This window comes from Beta vulgaris, chromosome 5 (assembly GCF_026745355.1).
Source record: "Beta vulgaris subsp. vulgaris cultivar EL10 chromosome 5, EL10.2, whole genome shotgun sequence".
Classification (NCBI taxonomy): Eukaryota; Viridiplantae; Streptophyta; class Magnoliopsida; order Caryophyllales; family Amaranthaceae; genus Beta; species Beta vulgaris.
The window spans coordinates 50,365,568-50,388,657 of record NC_079206.1 but is presented as its reverse complement, the minus strand read 5'-3'; the positions used below and the strand labels follow the sequence as shown (position 1 = coordinate 50,388,657).

General features: G+C 36.8%; 1 protein-coding gene and 1 pseudogene across 8 annotated transcripts; one reads left to right on the top strand and one right to left on the bottom strand.

Annotated features, from left to right (window-relative positions):
* Window positions 1-931, top strand: LOC130591442 (uncharacterized; annotated as a pseudogene).
* A 13,256-nt stretch (window positions 932-14,187) lies between these two features.
* Window positions 14,188-20,259, bottom strand: LOC104908973 (APO protein 3, mitochondrial). Of its 8 annotated transcripts, none has more exons than XM_048644456.2 (6): window positions 19,249-20,259; window positions 17,097-18,487; window positions 16,886-16,967; window positions 16,631-16,719; window positions 16,210-16,395; window positions 14,188-15,310 (listed from the first exon to the last, which is right to left on the bottom strand). In XM_048644456.2, exons 1-2 carry the CDS (start codon window positions 19,647-19,649, stop codon window positions 17,596-17,598), a joined length of 1,293 nt encoding a protein of 430 aa, XP_048500413.2. In that variant the 5' UTR covers window positions 19,650-20,259; the 3' UTR covers window positions 14,188-15,310; window positions 16,210-16,395; window positions 16,631-16,719; window positions 16,886-16,967; window positions 17,097-17,595. The 8 variants fall into 8 exon arrangements, with proteins under 8 accessions (XP_048500413.2, XP_048500418.1, XP_010696446.3 ...); XM_048644461.2 differs by having other exon boundaries at window positions 14,188-16,395; window positions 19,249-19,680; window positions 19,777-20,259; XM_010698144.4 differs by lacking the exon at window positions 16,210-16,395.
* Window positions 20,260-23,090: the final 2,831 nt, after the last annotated feature.

Genomic DNA, 23,090 nt, shown 5'->3' with positions numbered 1-23,090 from the left:
ATGGAATTGTTGATTGAGTCTCAAAAAGGAGCTCTTGATAAATTTATGATCAAAGAATCACAAGTTACTATTGATAATGTTGAAAATGAAAATATTGATGTTCGTGTTGAAATGTAAATGTTGATGTTCGTGTTGAAAATGAACATGTTCATGTTCATGTTGAATATCCAATAAATCTTGAAAATGATATTGATGTTGAACATGTCCATGATGTGCCTATTGTGAGTAATGATGTCAATGATATGCCTAATGGTAATCCTAGTATTGATAATGTGCCTAATGATAATCCTATTTTTGGTTATGTGCCTAATGATACTTCTAATGTTGATGATGGGGAAATTGAGGATGATAATGTCAATGGTGAAAATGTTGATGATATGCATAATAACAAGGTCGATCCATGTGAGCCTAATTATATGCCTGATATATATGATCCAAGAGTTTGGGATGATCCCAATTCTAAAATGATCAATCTATTAGTGCAAAAGGGGCCTAAAAGAGATTATTCTATTGTGAAAGGTCCTAAAGATAAATTCTCCAGGCGATTTACCGCTAATTTATATACTAGACTTTTTATCAAATGGTGAGAAATGTGATAGGGATTGACTTGTTTATTCAAAAGAGCTTGATAGGTTTTTTAATTTTTGTTGCAAATTATTTAAAAAGGAATTGGTAGGGGTCAATTAACAAATGAAGGCTTTTCTGATTGGGGTCATATTGGCATAAGACTTAAAGAACATGAGACAAGCATGGATCATGTTAAACATATGACCACTTGGTATGAGTTGTGTCTAAGATTTTAAAAGAATCAAACTGTTGATAAGACAACTCAAAGATTAATTGAGAAAGAAAAGGATCATTGGAAAAAAGTGTTGCAAAGAATTATTTCAGTTGTCAAATTCTTGGCTAAACATAATTTAGCATTCCGATGTTCTAATGAGACTCTACTAAAAAAGTAATGGTAATTTTTTGGGCTTAATTGAGATGTTGGCAGAGTTGACCCAATTGTCCAAGAACATGTCAAGCGTATTACTAATAATGAGACTCAATATCATTATCTTGGTCATACCATCCAAAATGAGTTGATACGATGCATTTACTCAGTTTCGCAATTAAAACTGAAATTATTAAGCAAATTGAACAAGCAAAATACTTTTCAGTGATACTATTGTATTCCTGATGTTAGCCATCAAGAACAAATGACTTTGATATTGAGATATGTCAATGTTTATGCAAATCCTGTTTGCATTAAGGAATCTTTCTTAGGATTTTTTAATGTTAATGATACATATGGACAAGGTCTTTTTGATGTTTTAATAAACGGTTTTTTCACCATATACCCCTGACAAATTTTTTTTGCACCGTATACCCTCGCAAGTTTCCAAATTCACCATATACCCATCACCTTTCAAAAAATACATCAGCATGCTCTTATGACTAACGGCGTTAGTCTTCCGTTACTCATTAGGCCCTAATCCTCCCTTAATCCTAATTAACTAACCTAAATCAAACCCTAATTCTAACCCTAACCCTAATCTAATACACTAACTTGGGCCTATCCCTAACCACTAACTTGGGCCAACCCTAACCACTAATTTGGGCCCTAACCCTAACCACCCCTTACCCCACTGCACCACCACCCCATCACCACCACCACCCGTCACCACCACCACCCGCCCTTTTCCCCCGCTGACCCCCCTCCCCTTCCCCCGTCACGACCACCACCCTTCCCCTTAACCCGCTGACCCCATCCCTTCCCCCGTCACGACCACCACCCTTCCCCTTAACCCGCTGACCACCTCCCCTTCCCTCACCACCACCACCCTTCCCTTCCCCGCTGAGCCCCCCCCCATGCCTGCTGCGCGAACCCCTCCCTCCTTTCCCTGCTGCGCAACCCCCCCTCCCCGCCCCTTCCACTGCTATGCGAAAACCCCCCCTCTCCCTGCTGCTAATCGAACCCCCCTCCCCTCCCCTTCCCCTGTTGCGCGAACCCCCCCTCCCCTTCCCCTGTTGCGCGAACCCCACCCCCCTTCCCGCTACAGTAACCCAGATGCGCAAAAATCGAACCCTCCTTCATGCGTTTTTTGTTCTTCTCCGGCGAGTTTACAGGGAGGGAATTTGAGTCGGGAGATGCGAGGGGTGGGGAGGGGTTGAGGGAGAGTGGGTGGGAGGCTTCGGGGTGGTGGGGGAGGGAGGGCTCGCGAGAGTGGGATGGGGTGGGCTTCGGAGGTGGTGGGGATAGGATGGGCTTCTGGGTGGTGGGCTAGTGGGGGAGTGGGTGGGCTGCTGGGGAGTGGGTGGGCTGCTGGGGAGTGGGTGGGGTAAGGGGTGGAGGGTGGTTAGGGTTAGGGTATTAGATTAGGATTTAGGGTTAGGGTTTGGCATAGGTTTAGGGTAGTTAATTAGGGTTGAGGGGGATTAGAGGTTAATGACTAACGGCGTTAGACTTCCGTTAGTCAAAAGGGTAAGTTGATGTATTTTTCGAAAGGTGAGGGGTATATGGTGAATTTCAAAAGTTGAAAGGGTATACGGTGCAAAAAAAAAATTGTCAGGGGTATATGGTGAAAAAACCGTTTAATAAATGAGTTAAAGAATCTTAATCTTGATGTAATCGATGTGAGAGGCCAAGATTATGATAATGGTTCAAATATGAAAGGCAAACACCAAGGAGTGTTCAAAAAAAAATATTGGATTTGAATTGTAGAGCTTTTTATACATCTTGTGGTTGTCATAGCCTAAACTTGACATTATGTGATATGGCCAACTCATGTAGTAAAGCTAGAGATTTTTTTTAAGTCATTCAACGCATATATACAATTTTTGCAGTTTCTACTAAGAGATGGCAAATTTTGAAAGACAATGTGAAAAAAAAATTCTAAATCTTTATCCTCTACTCGTTGGGAGAGTCGGTTCGAAAGTGCTGAGGCTATTAGATTCCAAATGTCAGACTTACGAGAAACATTACTTGAAGTAGGTGATTGTGATAATGATTCCAAAATAAAAAAGTGAAGCTAAATCCTTAGCAAATAATGAGCTTGGTGATTTTGAGTTTTTAATTGCAATAATAATTTGGTATGACATATTATGTGCAATTGATTCGGTAAGCAAGCTTTTATAATCAAAGGATATGTAAATTGATGTGGTTATGAGAAAAATAAGGGGTTTGATTTGTTTTCTTTTAGAAGTATAGAAAGAATGGTTTTGAAGATGCCTTGGATAGTGCTAAAAAACTTGTAGTGGAAATGGATATTGATTCTATCTTTCCTCAAAGGCGTGAAATTCGAAGCAAAAAACATTTTGATGAAAATCCAAGCACATCATCAAATGCTCCATTATTTGCACAAGAATCCTTTAGAGTTAATTACTTTCTTTACATTGTTGATCAAGCAATTAGCTCTCTTAAAATAAGAGGTTTGAGCAATTTGAGGAATATGAAAGTATATTTGGTTTCTTATTCACTTCCCATAATTTGAAGTCATTGGATGATTTGAGTTTAAAGTCTTCATTTATTAAACTTGAAAATGCATTGAAATCTAATGATCAATCTGATATTGATGGGAATGAATTATTTGTGGAGTTGAAGTTGGTTAGAGAAATTTTGTCCAACGACATAGAGGGACTTCTTGACATTTTGAACTTAGTGAAAGATTTGTATTCGTGTCCTAATGCAAGTTTTGCTTATAGAATTTTGTTGACTATTCTTATAACTATTGCATCTACAGAAAGAAGTTTATCAAAGTTGAAGCTATTGAAGTCATATCTTCGTTCAACAATGTTACAAGAAAGACTTAATGAATTAGCGTTGATAGCAATTGAGAATGATCTTTTGGAGAAAGTAGAATATGAAGATTTAATTGATAATATTGCTTCAAAGAATGCTACTAGAACCGCACTTTTTAGATAAAAGATTGTTATAAAGTTTAATTTGTATTGATTTGCTATATTAATTTGAATAAAAATTTGAAAATTTTGGTGTTTAAAAAGATATTTGTTATATATATATATATATATTATATTATTATATTAATATATATATATATATAGGCCCAATTTCGATTTTAGAATAGGGCCCCATAAATCACTAAGACGACCTTGATTACAACTTTTAGTTTTTGTCGCGTTCAGTTTTTCACTCTTTCTCTCTCCTCCGATTACTTCTCTTTCCTAATAGTGTATTTTTGAAATGATATAGTTATTTAGAAATAATATAGTGTATTTTAAAATGATATAGTGTATTTTGACATGATAGTGTTTGGCTGAGTTTTTTGGCACGAGTGTTTTGCATGATATGGTGTACATTAATATGATATAGTGTATTTGTAATGATAAAGTGTGTTTTGACATGATATAGTATATTTTTGAAATGATATAGTGTACTTTATTTGTATAGTACACAAAATTATCATATTCGAACGTTATAGTGTTGACATGATAGTGTATTTTGATATTATATAGTATGTTTTGACATGATATAGTGTATGTTTGTTATGAACAACTATTTTGCTAAAATTTTAGAGCAAGAGAATCTTATTAAAGAGAGAGAAAATCGCGAATTTTGGAAAGTGGGAGTGACTAGTTTGTAGTGGGGCACGTGTCTGGGCCGGGTCCGCAATATTTTTTTAATGTGAACCGGGTCTATGCAAGACGGATTGTATGATTTGATGAAATTGAATGCAATTTGCTTTTGGAAACAATTTGATTTGTTTGTTAGCTTAGGTTAAAAAAGATGGTGAGAAATGGGGATGCTTAATGACCCTAGGGAGTCAGGAAGATAACTAAATAAGGTAAAATGGAATAAATTAATGTAAAAAACTTATATGGACCTAGACCTAATGCTGATACATTCGATTTATGTCAAAAGGGTTATTGTCAAAAAATACATACATAAAAGAGGAGTTGGTGTTAATTGTAAAAATTGACTATGTGAGAAAAAAAGTTACTATATTATAAAATAAAAATTTCATTATGATAAACTTAAGTAAAAAGTGGTAACTATATGTAAAAAAAATTATCATTCAAATAATCTCTATTATATAAGGGAAGGGGGGAGCAACTGTGTCCTCTTTTGAAACGCCTATTTTGCCCCCTCCTTTCTAAATTACAAAAGGAATGTCAAATCACGTTATAAAATCATGCAAATCATTCAAATAATCAAGAAACTTATTAAACTTAAAATTAACATACAAACTAAAACTAGCTAATAACCTAGAACGTCAATACATACAAAAACATTTACAAAAATTTACTCACAAATCACTATTCTCAAGAACCATTCACAATTAATGGTGGTCATGATAAAAAAAAAATAGAGGTGTATTTGTAGTGAAATCAGAATTTAGAAGTTAGACAAGGAATAAAATCATTTACTTTTTTATAGTGTTTCCTATATATAATGAAACTTTTACATATATTTGGACCTATTTTTTTCTATTATATAATAGCGATTAATTATCAAGGTAAAAAGGTTCATGTAAAATATCATTCAAGAATTAAAGTACAACATATCTTTATTATATAAGGAAACGGGGGAGCAACTGTGTCCTCTTTTGAAACGACTATTTTTCCCCCCTTCCCTTTCTAAATTACAAAAGGAATGTCAAATCACGTTATAAAAATCATGCAAATCATTCAAATAATCAAGAAACTTTATTAAAACTTAAAATTAACATACAAACTAAAACTAGCTAATAACCTAGAACGTCAATACATACAAAAACATTTACAAAAATTTACTCATAAATCACTATTCTCAAGAACCATTCACAATTAATGGTGGGTTATGATAAAAAAAAATAGAGGTGTATTTGTAGTGAAATCAGAATTTAGAAGTTAGACAAGGAATAAAATTATTTACTTTTTTATAGTGTTTCCTATATATAATGAAACTTTTACATATATTTGGACCTTTTTTTCTATTATATAATAGCGATTAATTATCAAGGTAAAAAGGTTTATGTAAAATATCATTCAAGAATTAAAGTACAACATATCTCTATTATATAAGGGAAGGGGAAAGCTATGGTGTCCCCGAATGAAGAGACTATGTTACCCCCTTCCCATTCTAAATAACAAATTCACTTACAAATCAAAGGGGGGCTTCAAACAAAAATATCAAATATATAATTATAACAATCACTCACAAGTCAACTAAAATCATAAAATTGCATAATTTACGTTATGCAAATCACTAAAATGAGGAAACTTTACAAAAATTTAAAAATTCACTTACAAACTACAACCTATGAAAAAATTGACTTGAAATCAAAGTGCCTACTTTCTTTACAATTTATGAAGTACTGCACTTAATTCAAAAATCAACTAAAAAATTATAATATTAGAAATCATAAATTAATTCAATAAAATTTCTATTTTGTTCATAGAATTTAACTTTGAAAAGTAAAAAATAAAAAATAAAAAAAAAACAAAAAGAAACTAAACCAATCAAATTTTGCAACTAAAAACAATTATACTGCGTATATATATCTAATGTTCGAATTTTGACTCTTATGCCGAAGAAAATCGAGTTTATGTTTCGAAAAAAAATTCAAGCACGCATCGCATGCGAAAAATTCTAGTAATATATTAATGTAACTTAGGAGTTTAAAAGGTTACAATGAAAAGAAAGGATCACTATATCATACGGGTCATGGGTGGCTTTGGTCTACAATAATATTAGTGTAGATCAGGTCCAAACTAGAGGCGGGTCCAATAAGGGTCTAAAAGCTAGTTATTAGTATTTAATGAAGAACTATGAAGAAGTTATGCACACAAGTGAGAAAAATTTAAACACAAGAAGACAAAAAATTTGAGAGGTGGGAGAATCCTTCAAGCAATTACTTGTAGACTATAAAACCCATCCAAACAATGAGAACAGATATTATTTAAGAAGAATTAGTGTTTACAAGAGGATTAAACAAATCTCCCACCAATTTTCTCTCACCAAGCACAATTCTATCTAGCTTTCTCTCTAATTTTTGGATGCACACAATCAGAAAAGAGGCCTATGAATATGCCTAGGTTACAAACCAATCCAACGGTTGAGATCAAACTCAACCCCGCAAAGAGCCACGTGCCAGCAAACAGGAGCCCGCCCGAGCCATAAAACCGCCTGTCCGGACAAATATGCTGCCCGCCTGGGGAAAGAAGTTCTCAACTTCCTGCCTCCCTTATGCCAAAATAGCACGTCCGACCAACAAGTTGCCTGCCCGGGGAAGGCGCCTGTCCGGGCCACAACACCACCACCCACCCGGGCCGCTGGCTGCTGCCACTTCTTGAGTTCGATGCCTTTGCTTCGTCACTTCCTTTTCCGATGTTTGTGGAACAGTGTTCGAGCAACGAGTCATATCCAACATTAGTGTTTGCCTAGTTTAATTCCCATCACCGAAATAAACCAAAACATGACCGGAGGTAGTATTAATCATAGATTTTGAGCACAAAAACGGAAAGAAAAGACTAATCTAGCATTAAAATGATTAATAGAAAGATTAATCAAGGATAATAAAGGAGACTAACTAAATCTAACAATTACTAACATTAGCATAAAGTGAGAAGAGTGAATGAGAAAATGAGTAACAAAATCAGAAAAATCATGAATGAGTACAAGATATAGAATTAATCTACCTGCAAATGATAGAAGATTAGATGACAAAGTTCAAATTCCAAATTCTCTCTATAAAAAATAGAATCCTGAACATAGTAAAACTAAATATCTGTAAAAATGTCTTCATCATTAGAACAAGCCCATTTAGGGTATTTGTACTAAGTCGCAAACAGACACACAAGTAGTGGTGGCCATGGGCCGGGCTGGCCCGCGGGCTGCCCGAGCCCGGCCCGTTCCTGGCCCGGCCCGGCCCGAGCCCGCTACGGGCCCGGCCCGGCCCGCTGCTCATAACATGGGCTCTGGGCCGGCAACGTTTGGGGAATTTGTAAATCAGCCCGGGCCCGGCACGAGCCCGCTATTTTGGCCCGCTGGGCCCACGAAAAAGCTGCTCACAGTCGCTTGAATGTGGAGTTTGTCTAGGCAACCAACCGTTTGAGTCTCTCAGGAGACTCAAACGGGGGCAATTTGGTCATTTTAAGCCTTGGAAATTTCACGCGCGTGTTGTTTAGTACCAATGTTAGGTTAGATTGGTACCATTGTCCGAAAATTTTGATACCAAAGTAAGGTTGCTTGGTACCAATCCTGATAACAATGTGATACCAATAACAGGTTATAATGGTACCAATCCTGATAACAATGTGATACCAATAACAGGTTATAATGGTACCAATGTGTAACTTTTTGAGTGTTTGAGTCTTTTTTGGACTCAAACAGTTGGTTACCAAGGCTTTCTCCTTGAATGTGTGCCGTTGAGTTGAAGTACTCTCAATACCTCTCCTTTTGCTGCAAATTGTGCAGGTAAAGTGATGATAATTGATGACATTGTGTCATTGTGTCATTTGACAATACATATTAAGTACATTGTCACAAATACACAATGTATTGCAACGTCCATAAATAATCCATATGCACCAAGCAACAAGCAACAAGCAACGGCTAATTTTACAACAGATATATTTACAACGGCTAATTTTTTTCTTTCTCTATAAATACACCAAAATTTCAGTATTTTTTCCAAACAACTCATCACTCTCATCTCATCATTCATTCTTCTGATTATTTCAATCTCCTCAATTTAGAATTATCAAAGTTCTCAATTCCTAAATAACAAAATCTCTCAATTATAGATTAACACTTTGCTCTTAAAATTATTAATAGTACTACTATAAAATTACTTGTTGTTTGGGTGAAGATTTTTTGGAGATCATTCAAGAAACATTTGAAGTTGCGATTCTCACATTTCCTAATACTATTTCTACTATATTGGTTGTAAGATCTAACTCAGCTTTGTTCAATTATTTTTATTAATTATTACTAATCATTTTCTATTTACAATTATATTATTAGTACTTATTAGCTATTATATTATTGTTAATGATTCCTTTTATATTAATTAGTGTTATTTTTGTTAATTTTAATTGAGTATAATTTGTTTTGTGAATTTGTTTCTGCAATGGCATCAAAACAAATACCTCCTCCAAAAAAGCCAAACACATTGCTACTTCTAGTGACCAACAAAACCCAAACATGTCTATGCCGCCACCTCAAAACATGGGATTTAATCAGTTTAGCCAAATGAACCAACCGTTTTCTGCATTCGATATGAATGCCCTCCGGGATTTCAACCAAACGCATACCAACCCTATTACGGATTTGGCACACACAAGATCCTAGTTCTTACCATTCCACCCAAACTATACCTCAATTTTCATCAACAATGCCTAGCATGGATCCGGATCTAGTGGTCAATCAGTGGATAGGCCCTTCTCCGAAATCCCAAATCCATTAGATGAGTGGTGTACGGAAGAGGAAATGGCAACTAAGAAACATCGAAAAAGTAAGGTTTGGGGCTACTTTTTATTAAATAAGGATGAAAGCAAAGCTAAGTGCAAAACATGTAATATGATTTTATCTGCTTTATCTAAACAAGGGACGCGTCACTTAGTTAGACACTCCAAAAAATGTGGTGCCTCTAGCGATCCAGCACAACCCAAAATCTCTCAGTATCATCCACACGTTTCACTTACAATTATGAGAGGGATAGGGACGAACTCGCGCAAATGCTTGTGCATGCTGAACAACCTTTTCTTTTGTTGAAATAACCTTTTAATAATTACATCAACAAAGCACTACAACCTCAACACAAGCCAATTTCTAGAAAAATGGCTCGTTCATCTCGATGAGAAACTATTTAGAGCATAAAGAAAGGTTAATTCAACTATTAAGTAATCTTCCTTGTAGAGTTTCTTTAACTGCAGATGCATGGGATGGTGGTTATGGACTACATTACTTGTGTGTGACTTGTACCTCCAGATTTATGCATTTTATCAAATTTTGCTTTATTGAGACTTATACCTAATTGCATAAAGATCAGTTCTAAAAAAGCTGAATGGCAAAGTGCGTCTTATGCAGACATTTAAGATAGAATGTGCGTCTGTGAGATAAGTTCAATATGAAAAGTTGCATCTCTTGCTTATTCCCATGTTCAAGGGAAGGCCCTTGTGCACATTTCAGAATTCGAGCTTGATTAATGAGGATACACGGTGTACCCCATTCGGTTTCACCCAAATGGTCAAATGCTGGGGATCAGGTTTGTCATGCATTCATTTCTTTGGCCCAATAGAATTTGATAATTATATGTATTTCCATTGGGCTTTAATGTTACCTTTTATGTTACCCTTTCTCAAGTACATGCACTTCTGAGTTGAGACATCTGCCCAGACACATGGAAGCAATTTGGTTGAAATCATGAAATACTCACAGCATGATGATGAAAGATTCTATAAAATGCCTTGTAGACAAGTAACAAGTTTCATATTGAAAGACTGGATTCATGGATGGGTTGGTGAGTAACCCATAAATCATGAGATACGCCCTTTTGCATATAGTCCATCAGGGTGATAATAGTATATAACTAACTTAATGCTTACCTGAGTGAAAAGATGAAGTGTTATCTGAAGGCGAGTTAAGATTTGTTTATGCGACACAGTTAGCATGGAAGCTCAAATTGATTCGTTTTTTTTTTTTGAGCTCTACTAGCCTACTAGGTAGACAATCTTTTTTAAACGCAAGACAACTATTTGGTTCTATTAGCAAGGTCATTTATTCCTGTTAACATTGACAACAAGTGGACTCTGCTCATCCACGTAAACATATTTGAGAGAGGGGAGAAGGGCTCTCAAGTCTAACTTTCTTACCTTGTTGGTGAGTTCGTCTACCAATTCCTCTTCTTTGAACACAAGAGGGCTCATGCTCCTCAACATCTAATGCTTGGACCAGTTTCATCACATTTTTGTGTGTCATCCTCATGAATTTCACTCAACAAGGCAAACTTCCGACTTCCTATTTTTTTTCTCCTTCAACTGCTATTTTACTCATCTTTTTCTCCCTTATGGTCATTCTAGTACTCTTTTAGGTTTTTGACCCACTTTTGGATAATTTAACGTGCATCTTACCCCTTTTACTCTACTCGTTATGTTCTTATGTAGGTGGGTTCCGTGGGAGACTTCAAGTTTCCAAAAGCCGAGGAAAGAGCAAAAGTAAGATTACAAGTTAAGAAAAGGTGCGACTGGACCACGTACAATATTTCTCGTGCGAAGATTGGAATTAGAATATTTGGTGTTCCGATACAAGCTTTCTTGTGCTCTAGTTTGCTAGGCAGAGAGTTTGGTGCGGTTGCTCGTAATCTGTTTAGTGCATCCGCACCAAGGCCACCAACTAACAAGGTGCGCCCGCACGTTAAGAGTCTGACGATATTTTCAAACTTGTGTGTAGAGCTGGCCACGGGCCAGGCCCGCGGGATGAAGTGCATTACGGGCCGGGCCAGGCTCGTGGCCCATCATAGCGTGCCGTGCCGGGCCGGGCTGAATAATGTGGGAAACTTGTCCATGGCCCGTCCCGGCCCACGGGCCTGGCGGGTCGGGCTCGTGCTCACCGCGGGCCTGGTCCGAAAATCACGGTTTTTGAAAAAAAAAAAAAATTTGCATTTATATTGTAAGCTTTATTTCTCTTTCTCTTTCTTTTTTTAAGTTTATTTTTTATTTTATATATTTGTATTTATAAGTTAATTATAGTGAAAAACAAAAAGAAAAAGTAAAGAAAATTTATTTACGGTAACATTGTAACTTGAAAAATACCTCAAATTTATTATTGAACTCTTGATAATATTGAAAAGGAACAAAATAACTAGATGTCTAGATTCTAACAACTAAAGACATTAAAACAATAAAAAAGTTACATTTCATCACTCATCATCATCATCATCTATTTCTTGTTCAAGATCGTCGGCTAATTGAATTGATTGAGAACTATTAGATCCAGAAGCCGACGTGCCTTCATCATTATCTTTAGTACATACGACTTATCTTGAGATCGATCTTCGGCATCTAACCAATCTTTGAAAGAGACACACATTTCAAGAGTTTCGGGTTTTAAACTTGATCTTCTATCATCTAGCACTCTTCCTGATGCGCTAAAAGCTCGTTCAGATGCAACTGATGAGACTTGGATAGCAAAAATATCACGAGCCATCGCCGCCAAAATTGGATGCTTTGTGCTTTGTCCTTTCCACCACTCCAGTAGGTCAAGTCCAAACTTTTCTTCATCATCCATACCTTTCATAAAATCATAGCTTAGATACATTTGTAATTCAGAAACATCACTTTGATTCGGGATGATTCACTACCAGAAAATTTAGACATCATATTAGCAGCTTGTGCAAATAAACCTTTTGACCGTTTACTTACGCTCTTGGATGATTGAGAAGGAGCAAATCGAGTAACTGTTCCATATTTAATTTCATAAATTCTAAATAGTTCGAAAAATCGAGTGGTCACATTAGTTTTAAAAGCTCCAACATCACTTTCAAGTAGCATGCATTGAAAATAAATATCAAGTAACAAGAAAGTACCATCATATTTTTGCCTTGGATCTAAAATAGAAGCAAAAACATAAATAATAGGAAGCTCCGTATAATATTTGCGCCATTTCACCTCCATTGCTGGAAGATAGTCATCATAAGTTTCTTCGCCACGATGCTCAAAAAAGTTGAGCAAGTAAACATGCATTACTAAAAAAGATTGAGAACATGGATTATAAACAGAAGAAAGCAATGGGTCATGCTATATAACAATTGTAAGAAGTTCATATACTTTTCACAATTATTCCAATCACTTTCTAATAAAGCCATTTGTGGAAATTTTTGATTGAAGAAAATCGTTATTGGAATTCTATACTCGATTGCCCTACTCAACATGTCATAAGTGGAGTTCCACCTAGTGGACAATCGGCTTTGAGTTTTACCACTTTAGCTTTTGCTGACGCAGAAATGCTTTCCACTCCTGAAGTCTCATAGAAGAACTGTTAATAGAAAGAATTGCAGTTCTAATTTTCTCATAAAAAGGACCAATAGCAGTAGTTCCATCTCTCACACATAAATTTAAAACATGACAAATGCATCTAATGTGAAGTGCTTCTCCATCTAAAATTAAATCAGGTAATTGTTGTTTGACCATGTTTGCACTATATGTCATAGATGTTGCATTATCAAAAGTCATGGACATAATTCTAGTCCTAAGACCATACTCATCAATAGCTTGCATTAGATGATGAGCAATGTTAAGACCAGTGTGGGGGTATTCTAACATTCTAAAATGAATAATACGCTTTTGCAACAACCATTCATCATCTATCCAATGACAAGTCACACACAAGTAATGTAGTCCATAACCACCATCCCATGCATCTGCAGTTAAAGAAACTCTACAAGGAAGATTACTTAATAGTTGAATTAACCTTTCTTTATGCTCTAAATAGTTTCTCATCGCAGATGAACGAGCCATTTTTCTAGAAATTGGCTTGTGTTGAGGTTGTAGTGCTTTGTTGATGTAATTATTAAAAGGTTCATTCTCAGCAAAAAGAAAAGGTTGTTCAGCATGCACAAGCATTTGCGCAATTCGTCCCTATCCCTCTCATAATTGTAAGTGAAACCTGTGGATGATACTGAGAGATTTTGGGTTGTGCTGGATCGCTAGAGGGTTCACCACATTTTTTGGAGTGTCAACTAAGTGACCCGTCCCTTGTTTAGATAAGCAGATAAAATCATGTTACATGTTTTGCACTTAGCTTTGCTTTCATCCTTATTTAATAAAAAGTAGCCCCAAACCTTACTTTTCGATGTTTCTTATTGCCATTTCCTCTTCCGTACACCACTCATCTAATGGATTGATTTCGGAGAAGGGCCTATCCACTGATTGACCACTAGATCCGGATCCCATGCTAGGCATTGTTGATGAAAATTGAGGTATAGTTTGGGTGGAATGGTAAGAACTAGGATCTTGTGGTGTGCCAAATCCGTAATAGGGTTGGTATGCGTTTGGTTGAAATCCCGGAGGGGCATTCATATCGAATGCAGAAAACGGTTGGTTCATTTGGCTAAACTGATTAAATCCCATGTTTTGAGGTGGCGGCATAGACATGTTTGGGTTTTGTTGGTCACTAGAAGTAGCAATGTGTTTGGCTTTTTTGGAGGAGGTATTTGGTTTTGATGCCATTGCAGAAACAAATTCACAAAAACAAATTATACTCAATTAAAATTAACAAAAATAACACTAATTAATATAAAAGGAATCAATTAACAATAATAATCAATAGCTAATAACATACTAATAATATAATTGTAAATAGAAAATGATTAGTAATAATAAACTAAAAATAATTGAAACAAAGTTGAGTTAGATCTTACAACCAATATAGTAGAAATAGTATTAGGAAATGTGAGAATCGCAACTTCAAATGTTTCTTGAATGATCTCCAAAAAATCTTCACCCAAACAACAAGTAATTCTGTAGTAGTACTATTAATAATTTTAAGCGCAAAGTGTTAATCTATAATTGACAGATTTTGTTATTTAGGAATTGAGAACTTTGATAATTCTAAATTGAGGAGATTGAAATAATACAGAAGAATGAATGATGAGATGAGAGTGATGAGTTGTTTGGAAAAAATACTGAAATTTTGGTGTATTTATAGAGAAAGGAAAAAATTAGCCATTGTAAATATATCTGTTGTAAAATTAGCCGTTGCTTGTTGCTTGGTGCATATGGATTATTTATGGACGTTGCAATACATTGTGTATTTGTGACAATGTACTTAATATGTATTGTCATTGTCACAATGACACAATGACACAATGTCATCAATTATCATCACTTTACCTGCACAATTTGCAGCAAAAGGAGAGGTATTGAGAGTACTTCAACTCAACGGCACACATTCAAGCGACTGTGAGCAGCTTTTTCGCGGGCCCAGCCCACGGGCCCAGCGGGCCAAAATAGCGGGCTCGTGCCGGGCCCGGGCTGATTTACAAATTCCCCAAACGTTGCCGGCCCAGAGCCCATGTTATGAGCGGCGGGCCGGGCCAGGAACGGGTCGGGCTCGGGCAGCCCGCGGGCCAGCCCGGCCCATGGCCACCACTAGTTGGTGGCCTTGGTGCGGATGCACTAAACAGATTACGAGCAACCGCACCAAACTCTCTGCCTAGCAAACTAGAGCACAAGAAAGCTTGTATCGGAACACCAAATATTCTAATTCCAATCTTCTGCACGAGAAATATTGTACGTGGTCCAGTCGCACCTTTTCTTCTAACTTGTAATCTTACTTTTGCTCTTTCCTCGGCTTCTTGGAAACTTGAAGTCTCCCACGGCAACCCACCTACATAAGAACATAACGAGTAGAGTAAAAGGGGTAAGATGCACGTTAAATTATCCAAAAGTGGGTCAAAAACCTAAAAGAGTACTAGAATGACCATAAGGGAGAAAAAGATGAGTAAAATAGCAGTTGAAGGAGAAAAAAATAGGAAGTCGGAAGTTTGCCTTGTTGAGTGAAATTCATGAGGATGACACACAAAAATGTGATGAAACTGGTCCAAGCATTAGATGTTGAGGAGCATGAGCCCTCTTGTGTTCAAAGAAGAGGAATTGGTAGACGAACTCACCAACAAGGTGAGAAAGTTAGACTTGAGAGCCCTTCTCCCCTCTCTCAAATATGTTTACGTGGATGAGCAGAGTCCACTTGTTGTCAATGTTAACAGGAATAAATGACCTTCCTAATAGAACCAAATAGTTGTCTTGCGTTTAAAAAAGATTGTCTACCTAGTAGGCTAGTAGAGCTCAAAAAATAAACGAATCAATTTGAGCTTCCATGCTAATTGTGTCGCATAAACAAATCTTAACTCGCCTTCAGATAACACTTCATCTTTTCACTCAGGTAAGCATTAAGTTAGTTATATACTATTATCACCCTCATGGACTATATGCAAAAGGGCGTATTTCATGATTTATGGGTTACTCACCAACCCATCCATGAATCCAGTCTTTCAATATAAAACTTGTTACTTGTCTACAAGGCATTTTATAGAATCTTTCATCATCATGCTGTGAGTATTTCATGATTTCAACCAAATTGCTTCCATGTGTCTGGGCAGATGTCTCAACTCAGAAGTGCATGTACTTGAGAAAGGGTAGTACATAAAAAGGTAACATTAAAGCCCAATGGAAATACATATAAGTATCAAATTCTATTGGGGCCAAAGAAATGAATGCATGACAAACCTGATCCCCAGCATTTAGACCATTTGGGTGAAACCGAATGGGGTACACCGTGTATCCTCATTAATCAAGCTCGAATTCTGAAAATGTGCCACAAGGGCCACCTTCCCTTGAACATGGGAATAAACAAGAGATGCAACCTTTTCATCATTGAACTTATCTCACAGACGCACATTCTATCTTAAATGTCTGCATAAGACGCACTTTGCCATTCAGCTTTTTTAGGACTGATCTTTATGCAATTAGGTACAAGTCTCAATAAAGCAGACTTTGATGAAATGCATAAATCTGGAGAGATCAATCATGTTCATGAATACATAGCCCATAATGCATCCGGTATGCAATTTAAACAAGTCCATTAGAAAGCTACAACTTATTCTTATTTCAAGTAATTCAGAAATAGTGATTTTTAAGAGGTCCATACCTTGAAGTCTTTTTGGAAGATATACAACATATCTCTTGTGCTGCTTGTTGGTTGTAGCCAAAAGCATTTTGATAGTATATCTGGAGTCACTATAAAGAGAGGAAATCAATGTGATCTACTGGGAAAAAAGTGTAAAAGAAGACTCATGTTAGCAATTCTCAGCAATGACTAGTGTAAGCTAGATGATGCCAAACAAGCAAATTTGCTTCCAATACTAAAAGTTACATCAATCTGAATACAAAATCAACGACATACTCTTCAGGGATACTGTATCATCATTGTTGTTTGAATGTAATCACCACGTAATATAAGATCAATGTTAAGCTCATGATGCTCCCTGTCAGCATGACTCAAATTAGTTTCATTATGCATTTTGAAAGCCAATAGATTAAGAAAATGTTGACAGCGGATTTATCATATTTCTTTCATAAAACAAGTGAGTCATTAGTTGAGATAATTGGTATACCAGCATTTTAGACATCTCAGTGCCATGAAGTTGAGAAAAGCTGATAAAAGAAGATATTTCTCAGGCAGGTGATGCAGGAAATCCACGAAACAACGACGACATCCTCTATTGGACCCATTTGATAACCAGAAGCTGTATGAGAGTCGTCCACAATTTGCTGTCTTTTCAGAGGGAAGCCTTCATTACTGGCACCACAGAAGCCGAGTCTACCTAAAGGTGGTGCACTGATGAAACCAATTTCATAATAAAGTGTGGAACCCCAAGAGAGGAGCCTTCCGAGATGACGTGCATGGTAACGTGGTTTTTATTTAAAACTGACGAGATTTTGGTATGAACAAAGATCTTAGATGATGTTACTAAAATGAGTTAAGACTTGAAGATATCTTATTCATAAAGGTGATATGGTATCACCGAAATCCCTCTTTAATTTCTCTCATCTAGCTGACTATAATATAATGCCACCATTGCAAACAAATGAAAACTTCATTTCATATAAGCATCATGCAACAAGATCAACCTCATCTATATCAGGAGGAACCACATCTAATCTCATCATGCTACTATATTGTTCGGGAACAGGCGCACCTGCTTGCACACACAACTCTACCAAAGCTGGAGCCTTGCCATAGTACCTCTTTAAATTGTTGCACAAGGGTGGGCCAGATGGATGTCGAACATGCCACACGTAGTTGGGGCCCACAAGATCATCAATCGTTGCCTCTTGCCATGCATGCAAGCCATCACGAGACTGGTGCTTAGATGCTTTGCACATCCTCACCTTGTGTCCTTTGGGACCCACCTGAACCTCAGGGCAGTAACCACATGTCCATACAAAGTACTTCTCCATGATCTTTTTGGCACCTGATATCATCTCAAACCAAGATGCCATTGTTCCAATGCTCAACTCCTGTAAGTTTCCTCCTTTCTCAAGATTCAATCGCACCAATGGATGAATAAGATCTTCAACAAAATCCCCCTTCCTATCTTTCACTTCTGTCCTGAAACCACAATCTGTTTGAAGATTATCATCTCTAGGATCATTATCGTGATTAGGATCATCATTGTGATTTACGGGATCAAAGTCTACAATTCTTCCTTCAACACTATAGACTGGCTTTGTTCGCCTTCTCACAGGATGTTGTTCCAGATTAACACCGGCTTGTATACAGAGCTCCAATATTGCAGGGATACGCGGGAAATCGAATCTCTCATTATGTACAACTCTTGGTTTCCCAACAGGATCATAAAGGTGGAAGCATTTGGGAAAGTGAACTACATCAGTTAAACCGCCTTTTCTCCAATCATGCAAAGCACTGCGAAAACCACTCCTTGGTCCAGTGCAGGTACGTATTTCATGCCCCACATGGCCAATATGAACTTCTGAACAGAACCTGAAATTAGACCAAGTCAACATCTAAGATGCACTGATGTGAAAAAAACCTACCAGTAACTAAATTCACCACAGTTCATAAACGAAAAGTGTGTCATCCGGGACTTTTCCCAAACAATCTTAGGCTACATGTCTGAGTAACTTTATGCATCATCAAAGAGATACTTTGATTGTAGTTTACCAACTTTGCTCCCTCAAATTGGCTGTGTCTATGGTCTAGAAAAAGTTGAAAGATTTACCACCAGCTCTGATTGAAACAAACTGTCATAGCAGATGTCCAACATAACCTCATGACTGAAGCTGGATTAGAAATACAAACTGAAGTGCTATGACAACCAAGATATTAACACAGCTAAAACAGATGTCAAAGTGGATTGTGTACACCATACATCGGAAAACAATAAATACACAATCATTCACTCAGATTGGTAGTTTTCCTACTATTTCACAGACCATAATCTAGGTAGCTTTTTATACAATCCAAGTTGGTGTTTGTAGAAACTACATACCACAGAACTGGGTAGTTGCCATAACTAAATTCTCAGTTTAAAACTACATACTAATTACTAAGAAATTGATAAAGCAATAAATATGACCTTCCAGCAAATTATAGATATTAATAACAAAATTTACTCTTTAGTTCAACTGGCTGAGACTAAATTAAAAAAAAAAAAGGTTAACCAAAAAATACAAGTGCTTCAAGTGATCTTTCAACAAAATTACTGAAGAATAACCTATTGAGCAATACATAACAAAGCTAACCTGCATCTTAGGACAGGTACAATTGCAAGGAGCTTGGAAATTCCAAGAAGAAGGGATTCTCGTGCCCAATAAACTGCTCTAGATACTTGCACAAGCTCAGGAACAAGAAGGCCATTGGCAGGGGCATGTTCAAGAACTCGACATGGATTTAACCTCATTGATTCTCTTTCGTCCTTAGCTCTCTTTATTAGGATTTTCATGGGAGTTGGATATGGCTTCCGCTCCGATTTACATCGACGAGGCTCCGGTAAATCTATATAAAATGGATCACCATTTTCCCTTCCAAAGGGAATCATCCCTACTTCCTCGCCATCAACTCCACTTTCATGAAAGTGTCGATGTACAGGATAAAGATGATGGTAAATAAATTTGTCAAATTTGATTTTCTTCACCAAAACCATTGCTACCTTCTTCCCTTGCACGTTTGTTTCACTATCAAAATGCAAAAAATTGACTCAAATTAATAACTCATTTCACTGCTAACTATTTGAAAGCATAATTGTATTGTAAAAGTTTTGACACATTTACCCAACGTTACGATTTCTGCGCGCTTCCCCCTTTCACTCTCACTTTCTCCGCAAACTCTTCGCCCTCACTTCAATTCTTCAAACCATTGACGCTGCTACACAGCAGGCCAGCAGCAATCCCTAATCTGTATCACCAAAGGTATCTTTATTTCAATTCAAAATAACATCTTTGAATTGAAATAGAAATACCAAATTCTTCACTTATCCTCCTCCTTCAACCACTTCTCTAAACTAACTAATTTTTGGGGTTTGCAGATTTGTATGGTGGAGTTAGTTGAGACAAAAGAATGATGTCAACGAATGAAGAAATTGCGATACACGATGTCACTCATGCTGTTGTTGTTAGTATCCTCATTAGCCGAGACATTACTATTTGTTTTGCAGGTGTTGTTTTGCTAAAAACTCGGTTTATTAGTTTAATGGATTTTGCGCGTGGTGTGGCGGAGTACGCTCGTGGAGGGTTTAAGTACGAGCAGATGTTTGGAGGAGAGAGAAGTAGAGATGGCAATATCCAGTGGACCACCCGGTCACCCGATCCATCCGTCTTAATGAACGGGTGAAAAACCCGATTTAAACGGATGGTGAACGGGTGACGGATTAACAAATGCGGGTGATGGATCGGATTCGGGTGGGCAATTTTCATCCATCACCCGACCCGTTAATCCGACCCATCACCCGTTTATTTTAAAAAAAACATTCTTAGGTCCAATCCTCAGGGCCCAACTAAATGTCCAAATCTAAAAACCCAATGCCCAACCTAATTTTCCTAATTTCTGTATGCGAATTACTGTGATTTTGAACTTAATTTGAATTGTGGTATGGATCTATGGTTTTGTCGGTTGAAACTTTATTTTTCTGAAATTTTATGGTTAGCATTATTTTGAGGTAATTTCACCCGATTATAACCCGATCCATCCGTTCACCCGGAAGTAAATGATGGATGGATTCGGTGTTGGTATTTTTCCGGTTGATGGATGGATCGGGTGGTGCGGATGGTAGCGGGTGATGGATGCGGGTGATTCCCCACCCGCCCCAAACCCGATCCATTTACATCTCTAGAGAGAAGGGGGTGTGGATGCCAATTGTGGAGGGTGGGGACAGAAAGAATAGGTAATGCATGCATTGTGCTCCCGGGAGCACAATCAGAACTGTGCTCCCACAATACAAAATAGAACATTTACGAATACGAAAACGAACATCTACGAATACAAAAACGAACATTTTATGGTTGAGTGGAACATCACAAAATTCATTTACAAAAATATGTTTTGTTTTTCACTAAAAATATGTTCTATATTTGATAAGCATATGTTCTATTTGAGTAATTGAATTCTAGTAATGTTCCACTACAACCAAAAATGTTCATTTTCGTATTTGGATTCTGGTAATGTTCCACTTCAACAGTAAAATGTTCTTTTTCATAAATGAATTCTTGTAATGTTCCATTTCAACAATAAAATGTTCGTTTTCGTAAATGAATTTTGTAATGTTTCACTTCAATAGTAAAATGTTCGTTTTCGTATTCGTAAATGTTCTATTTTGTATTGTGGGAGCACAGTTCTCATTGTGCTCCCGGGAGCACAATAGAATTTTCAAAGAATGGGAGGGGGAAATTTTGTCTACCCACCGAGTAATCTATCTACTAGAGATGGACATTAATAATAAGTAGAGTTCAACTCAGCAGAATTATTTATTTTTTAATTGTCTATTTTTAATGGGTGTAGCAATTTCCAGAATGGAAGGGGTGGTGGTGGAACTTGGAAGTGGAGGTGGAGTTGTTGGGTAGTTTTTTTTAGTGAATTTATAGTTGAATAATTAAATTTTGGTGTTTAATCAAGAATTTTGGTCTGAATTCATCAGCTTAGTTTTTTATCACATAGTTAGGGTATTAACTTGTATTTGTAGGTTACAAACAGGTAATGACTCATTTTGAGGAAACATACTTCAAAGTTGGGATTATTTCCTGAATTTCACAAGGTAGGACCATTTTAAGGAGATCGAGCAAAGGTGGGATTATTAGAATCAATTTTTCCAATAGTTCACATGTACTTGGGCAAACAAATTACAAGCCAATTCTAGACTTACAAAGACCTAATTACTGTGACGAAGAAAAAACACATAACATTTTACACAACATTTTCCCAACATTTCTTAATCTATAATAGTGCCCATCACCATGCTTAATAATTAAAATAGTGATGGCCACATGTGCTCGCCGGCGGGCCGGGCTGAGATTTCACGGTCCAGAACCAGACTGAAATTCACGAGTTGGCGGGGCTGGTCCGCGGGCTGAAAAATAATGACCTACACCTGTCTGTTACTGATTTTTACATTTCAGAAAGTAGTTATGGCGTTTCGTGGGCCTAGCCGACTTGAGAAATTTTTTAATTTTTTTCTTAAAATTATTTAATCATTGAATTCATTCAATATTGTTACATAAAACCTTTAAAACTAATTAAAATATATAAATTTATGAATATTAATGAATAATTCCACTATTTATGAATTTAATTGAATTATAATATATGCAATTTGAATAAGATATATACAATTTGATAAAAATACACAAAATTTCTTTGAATAATTACTTGGGATGGGTTGGTTCGGTTCATGGGCCGGTTTAGACCAGTTTCGTGGTTCGGGCTGGACGATTTTAGCATCAGGCTTTCGTGGCTGGGCTCAAAATTTTCAGCACACGACCCACCCACCAATTTCACGGTTCGAGCTGGACTAGATCAGGCTTTTCGCGAGTTCGGCTCGCACGACCCACGAGGTGTGATGGGCTGGATTGACACGTACTATTGGTCATCTTTAAATCAAAATAAACATTTAACCTAACTTAGCAAGCACCAACGAGCAAGGAAAAAAATCGTATACGCGGTCGCGATCGCAATAACGTTTGGCGTTATCAAGAAGCGGCTTTGTGTAATATCCTAAAAATCTTAAACATATTGAAGTAAATAATTAACATAATAATGTAGCCATAACATATTTTATTTTATTCGTTCCACTAATTAAGCAACGTATGATAAAATGATTATAGATTTTTAACATAAAAGTTTGCCAACTTGAGTTATGGCGATAATTTATAATTTACGATTTCATGATTTAAATAAGAAGGCTAATGTAGTTGTTAATTCACTAAAGTACAAAATGTAGAACACCCCTGTGTTGGAGTGACATTGATGAAGCTCGAATGATTGGACCTGACTTGATACAAGAAACAACGGAAAAAGTACGATTAATTCAAGCCAGGATGAAGGCTACACAAAACAGACAAAAGAGTTATGCGGACCGCCGAAGGAGACCATTGGA